At 47.4% G+C, this 6,438-nt stretch overlaps 1 protein-coding gene across 1 annotated transcript in view; it reads left to right on the top strand.

Moving 5' to 3' along the window:
- The first annotated feature begins 4,098 nt into the window (after positions 1-4,098).
- Positions 4,099-6,438, top strand: part of MOGAT1 (monoacylglycerol O-acyltransferase 1) — a 31,383-nt gene continuing 29,043 nt past the window's right edge. Inside the window, exon 1 of the mRNA XM_004674793.2 lies at positions 4,099-4,192. Within this exon, the coding sequence (XP_004674850.1) occupies positions 4,099-4,192 (94 nt within the window). The remainder of the gene's footprint in view (positions 4,193-6,438) is intronic.

Genomic DNA, 6,438 nt, shown 5'->3' with positions numbered 1-6,438 from the left:
CAGGGAGGGCCTAAAGCCAGAGATTTTTGCAGGAAGAAATAAAAGGAGTTAGTTGGTATTTTGGAATGGCCACTCGAGGGAAAGGGATTAGTAGTGGAAGTGCAGAGCAAAGCTTGAGACCCGGAGACCATTAGGAAGATACAGTGACCCAGGCGGGGATGATGCAGCCAGAACTGGGAAATGGCATGTACTGGGGAAAAAAAGTAACCACAAGAGACCACAGGAGCCAACAGGCTATACTCCAAGTAGCCAGACACAGTCAGAAAGACAAAAATACACAGGAGCAAGACCATCCATCAGACTGCACCTTCTTAGCATGGGAAATGGGGGCGTGGGGTGGGAGACGAGCCCAAGGATACTGCTGTTTAGAGGCTGACTGCCTCCCTCAGAGCCTGCCCTGGGCCCTGCATCACCAGGCCCCTTCCCAGCCCCAATCTTCTCTTTTCTCTCTTGCTTGACTTGTTGGTATATTCCCAGGTCAAGAGTCAACAAAAGTAGAGGCGAGGGTGATAACCTAATTTCAGCCTTCAGGCTTGGTCTCCCAGCCAGGAGCAGACCCCAGGCTGCCGGAGGCTGTGGGTCCTGGCCTCCAGACCACCACAGGCTGGCATTTCACCAAGCTGCAGCAGGAACTCCACAGATACTCAGGCAAGCGAGCGAAAAGAGGCAAATTTGTTTAGAGAAAGAAAAAGGTTATTAAGAAGAAAAGAAACAGAATAGAGTGGGACTCCCAGGCTGGTGGGACCAGGCCAGGGAGGGGCGAGAGAGCTGAAGTGGAGTCGTGCCCTGGGGGATACAGACCTTCTTTCCCTGATTATTCTAAAGCACGACCAGGCTCTCTGTGATTGGTTTGTTCTCTGGGGTCTCACTCACTGTCCTAATGTCTCTGTGCCTAGAACTAGGCCTGTGTGTCCCAGCCCTATCTTAGCATACTTTTCTTTATCATCCTTGTTCTGAATATTCTGTTGCCCGTAGTCCTGGGTGTTTGCTTATTTAGTTCCCTTTGTGATTTGTTGCCCTTAACCCTGGAGTCTTCCTTAACTCCGCTGAAGTTAAGTCTGCACCTGCACTGTCCCTGAAGATGCCTAATTATCTCTAACTTGCCCTCAGACAAGGGGGAGAGAAAAGATACTATGTTGATTCTAGTGCTTACTATCAGTTTTGAGAGTTATAACTCATAGTAATATAACAATTAAAAGGAGTCAGTCCCTGGTGGCACAGGGGTTGTCTCAGCACTATCAAGCTATTGCCAGCTACCATGACATGAGTTTGATTCCCAGTCAGGGAGCTGACCCACATGCGCAGCAGACCTCTCCTGTCTCACCTGCTGCTCCCCTCAGCAGAGTAGTTTGTCAGTCTGCCTGTTCTGCTCCCCACTCTGTTTCTGATGAGGCCTCTCACACCCTGTACCTATGGCCTACACTCCAGTTCTTGAATATATCTTTGAAAAAATTTAGAAGGAAGTACCTATCCTGTAGGGTGGACATCTTATATAACTAATGGAAAGATAACACTTACCCTCAGGCTGTGACCACAACTACAAGGGGCATCTGAGAACAGGAAGCCTTGGGGCCACGCACATTGTGTCAGAGCTGGAAAGCTTCCTATCAGTGGCAAGGTTGCTGAGCATCTGCCTGTACTGAACCCTGTCAGACTGACCAAATTGTTAATGAAGGAGACCAGAAAAAAAAGCAGAGGGAAAAATGTACAAAATGTACAAAATGATGTAAAAATAAACTTTTGTAATAAAAAAAGAAATATGAAAAAAAAGAAATAAGCTCTTTCCATGTTTATGTTCTACCATAAACTTGAATCAATATAGAAATACTATGTAAGAATACTATTGTCCCTGTATGAAGATAGCAACATTCATGCTTCATGCCATTGTTTTTCCTCAAATAAATGATTTTCAATTGAAAAAAAAAAAAAAGCAGAGGGGCCAGAGCGAGCTCATTGAACTGTTTCAAAGAGGCCTGAAGAGAACTGGGTAAATGACATTCCACTGAATCTCCTGTAGTGAGGGAATCTGCAGACTTGAGTCAGAGCTGGTCATTACGGGAGCCATGATGTGTGCGTACCTGTGGGTGTCTGTGAAAGAGAGATCACAAGACTCATATAAAAGAAAAGAATATTTACCATTATTAGTAATGTTCTTTATGAAATTCAGAACCAAACTTGGTCCTAAACTGTCTCCCGTACACTCTTTTTTTAAAACACATTCTTGTTTTAAATATATTTTTTAAAATATAAAAGATTTATATCTTATTTATGCATACAAGAACTGGGGTGCAGGCGAGAGGTGCGGGGTGGTGAGAGGATTCACCAGAGGCAGAGTGGGGAGCAGAACAGGTGGATTGACTGAAATCCACCGCTGAGAGGAGCAGCAGGCGGGATATAAGAGGTGTGCTGGGCCATTTGGGTCACTCCCTGGCCGGGCATGTAATCCAGACTCCCCTGCTCCGAATCCTTTCCAGAGGTGACTCAGACAGTTACCTGTCACTTGGCATATTTCAGATTTACAGTAATTAATATTTGTAAAGAAAGTGCAGGGATTGCTCACAAAGACCAGACTATTTAGAACCCATACATCTATTTAATATGTCAGAATTGAAACTTTTCAGTAGTGATACCGATCGTTGGCCACTTGGTAGTTTCGTCAGCCAATAAAAGGAAACAGTTTGAGGAGAAGGAAAATATTTTGATTTGCTGATAAACTGAGGAGGGCTGCAAACTCCTGAAAGACCAACACCCTGCAGCAGAGTGCAGGGGGGATTTGTACAAATGGATGGGTGAGGAGAGTGGGTGATAACCTGCAAAGGGGAGAATGGAAGGGCCCCCGTATCCTCTTATGCAGGCATATGGAGATTTTGGGTGGCACCACATGAGCTGTTTAACTTCCTTACTACCTTCTTAGGGATATCCTCCCTTTTCCTTCAAATGCAAGAAGACAAACTTGTTAAACAAACTTGTTAGGAATGCTTGTCACTGCATCAGTAGCAAGCCTTGCGTAGCAACACTTGAACCCAACACAGTCTGCAGGGATCTGCCTTGGTCTCCACACCTGCCTCCTCTCATCCCAATCTCCTGTGTTTCCCAAGGGCCCACTATATTGGGCTTCGCCTTTCAGCCACAGGATTTTTGCATTTGTACATGTCTTTGCCTGGACACCTCCTTCATTACAGACAATCCGTCATTATCCTTCAAGTCATTTGTTTGAAACTTCCCTTACCCTCCAGTCTATGTCCTAGAATCTTCCAGTCATTCGTTCTTGGGCTCGCTTTGGATTATAAACCCAATTGTGTGGTTCTTTTGTATCTATATCCCATAATACACTCACCTTGAGAGCAGAATCAGAGTGACAGGGTTACGGGTGTATGCGCAGCGCCGAGAACAGTTCGCAGCACCTGGTTGGGATTAAAACAAATGAGAGATTTCAGGACTTGTGTAGGGACTCTCACTCAGGACAAATGAGTGAGGCCAGGGCCCCCACTCCAAGCCCCTAGAGTTTGGGAGTGGTGTGGGGGACTCAGACCAATAAATAGGATGCGCACCCTGCTCTCAGAGAAGCGAGTCCCACACCTTGCTCCAGTCGGTGGGCGACTCCAAGAACGAATCATGGAATCCGAGGGGACAGGGTGGGTTTGAGGGCGAGTGCTGAAACCAGCACAAGATGATCGATCCGCTGAACTTTGGTCAAATCCGGGCCGAGACCCCCAGCACCTGCAAAGTAGCAGAAGCCCGTGCGCCTGGGCTCGGCGGGCCGCCCGCTGACCCCTCTGACCCTCTCTCGAGTCCAGCTTAGCGTGCCAGTCCAGGCGCCCGGGGCTGCAAAGCTGCGCGCGCGGGAGGCGCCCTGGCCGCCCAGGGCGCGGGTTGCAGGTGATTGGCAGCCCCGGGTCTCGGCCCAGGCGCGCCCTCTCCGCCCCTCCGCCCCCCAGACCAAGTCCGGCCTCAGCCCGCCCCGGGTTGTCGCTTCCTAGTCGCCGCCTGGCCGGTGCCTGTTGAGGAGCGGGATCCGCGGGGCTCTTCCTGCGGGCACAGCGGAGCAGCCAGGCTCGGGGCGCGAGCGGTGGGCGCTGTTGTCGCCGGGGCTGAGCCATGAAGATCGAGTTTGCGCCGCTCCAAACCCCGCTGGCGCGGCGACTGCAGATGGCGGTGATGCTGCACTGGCTCTTTGCCTTCCTGGTGCTGGGTAAGGACCTTGCGCCTCCGGCCCAAACCCCGCTGTGCCTGGGGCTTCATCTCAGCTCTCCGAGGCAGGGACAGGCCAGTCAGAGGACTGGCCTACAGCCTGCACCCCCACTTTTTAAAAAAAATAATATAATAGTTTATTTTTACATCAGTTTGTGCCTTTTTCCATCTCGGTTGTAATCTCTGTGGGCTTCCCATCACCAAGTCATCCCTGGGCCATCACCATAGTCCCCTGTACTCCCCCCCCCCCATTTTTGATCCCATTCCCCACTCCACCACCATAAAATGTCTCTGGTATATAGTTGTTCATTATTATCATTCCCCCCCACTCCCCCTTCCTTTATGCTCCAGCTATGAGTGAAACCATCTGGTATTTTTCTTTTTCTTTCTGGTTTATTTCACTAAGCACAATCCCTTCCAGCTCCATCCATGTTGATGCAAAAGGCATGTGTTTATCTTTTTGACTGCTAAGTAATATTCTACTGTGTATCTGTACCACATCTTTTCAATCCAGTCATCTGCTTCTGGGCATTTGGGCATTTGGGTTGATTCCATGACTTTCCTATTGTAAATAAAGCAGCAATAAACCTGGGGTGCCTTCACCCCTTTTTTAACTGTGTAAGCCAGGACCCTCTGGTTAGAGAGCATTGGGAGCTAACTTGGAATGCTCTTGGGCCTCTCTTCTCTCATGAACCTGGGTGCAAACGACTCTGCCAACTTTCCTCCCCTCTGTGCTATTTTAAACAGTTGAGTTGCGCCTTCCCTACAGAGAAGGGCCCAGGTAATAAGTTTACAGTTCCACGATTTGGGGCTAATGTGACTATACTCCAGTCGAGCTATGGAACATTGTACTTTAGTATCCCAAAAGTTTGTAAATTCATTCTTGAATTGTCGATTCGTGAGTGGAAAAACAGTGCCCATGTCTATTAAACCTTCCTCTCTCACCGTCCTCAAAATAAGTAACCGCATGAGCTTTTTCTGTGTTTAAGTTTTTCATGATGCAGAGGTAGCTTGCTGCACAGAGTTTGGCTTGTATTGGGGTGGCTTCCCTCCATAATAATGCGACTCCGAGGTACATTCAGGCCCATGTGGAAGTGCATAGGTGCTAGGCACTAGATACGTCGGGGGTACCCAACCGTGTTTGTGGGAACGATTGTCTGGGTAAGGAGTACATGGGAGTGGCCTTGGTGGAGAGTAGAGAGAATCGTCCGGAACTTTGACTCTTCTGTAAACTGAAATCTCAATGCTCTAGGTCATGGAATGTATGCTAAGGAGGACTCAAATCAGAGATAATCAACTCTTGGCATTGTACTCACATGTTTGAAACTGTTTTACCTTTTGAATGTTTGGGTTGGGTTCTCAGCCCCATAAAATCACTACGAAGTGGTCCTAAAATATATGAATGCCCGGGCTCCCCTAGAATTTCAGATTTTTAAAAAGATTTATTTATTTACGCATACAGAACTGGGATACAGACCAAAGTTACAGGGGCGGTGAGAGGACCCACCAGAGACAGAGTAAGACGCAGAACAGGCAGATAGACAAAGTATATTGCAGATGGGAGCAGCAGGTGAGACAGGAGAGGTCTGCTGCGCCATGTGGGTCACCTCCAGGGTGGGTATTGAGCTCATGCTGAAGTGGCTTTAGCTTCTTAGTGCTGTACTTTAACCCACTGCACCACCAGGGAGGGCCCAGATTTATTTGTTTTTAAACAAATTTTCCAAGGAACTCTACTATGCTGTTTAGTGAAAGAAGGATATATAAAACATTAACTCACAAAGTCTTCACAGGCAAAATTATGAGACAGCTTTGATAGCATGCCTCTCAGTTTTATTCTGGACCAAGGAACCATTGTAACATAGCAGAAAACATTTGTTGAGAGTTCAGTATGTGCTAGGTGCTAAACCAAGTACTCTAGCAATTAATCAGGTAATCGTCGCAATGACCTTATGAGGAGTAAGACCTTTCACTCCTGCACTCATTATACAGATGCCTGACTTATTTAGCTTAGCACAGTGCCCTCACGGTCCATCCACAGTGTTGCAAGTGGCAGGATTTACATCTTTTTAATGGCTGAATAATATTCCACTGTGAGTGTGTTACATGTTCTTTATCCATTGGTCTATCAATGGACATGTTGGTTGTTCCATGCCTTGATTATTGTAAGTAATGCTGCACTGAACACAAGGGTGCACTTCTCTTTTTATGACAGTGATTTCATTTATTTTAGATCCTCAGAAGTGGAAT

Source organism: Condylura cristata, unplaced genomic scaffold (assembly GCF_000260355.1).
Source record: "Condylura cristata isolate star-nosed mole 26May11 unplaced genomic scaffold, ConCri1.0 scaffold00002, whole genome shotgun sequence".
NCBI classification, from domain to species: domain Eukaryota; kingdom Metazoa; phylum Chordata; class Mammalia; order Eulipotyphla; family Talpidae; genus Condylura; species Condylura cristata.
This window is presented reverse-complemented; position numbering and strand designations above follow the sequence as displayed.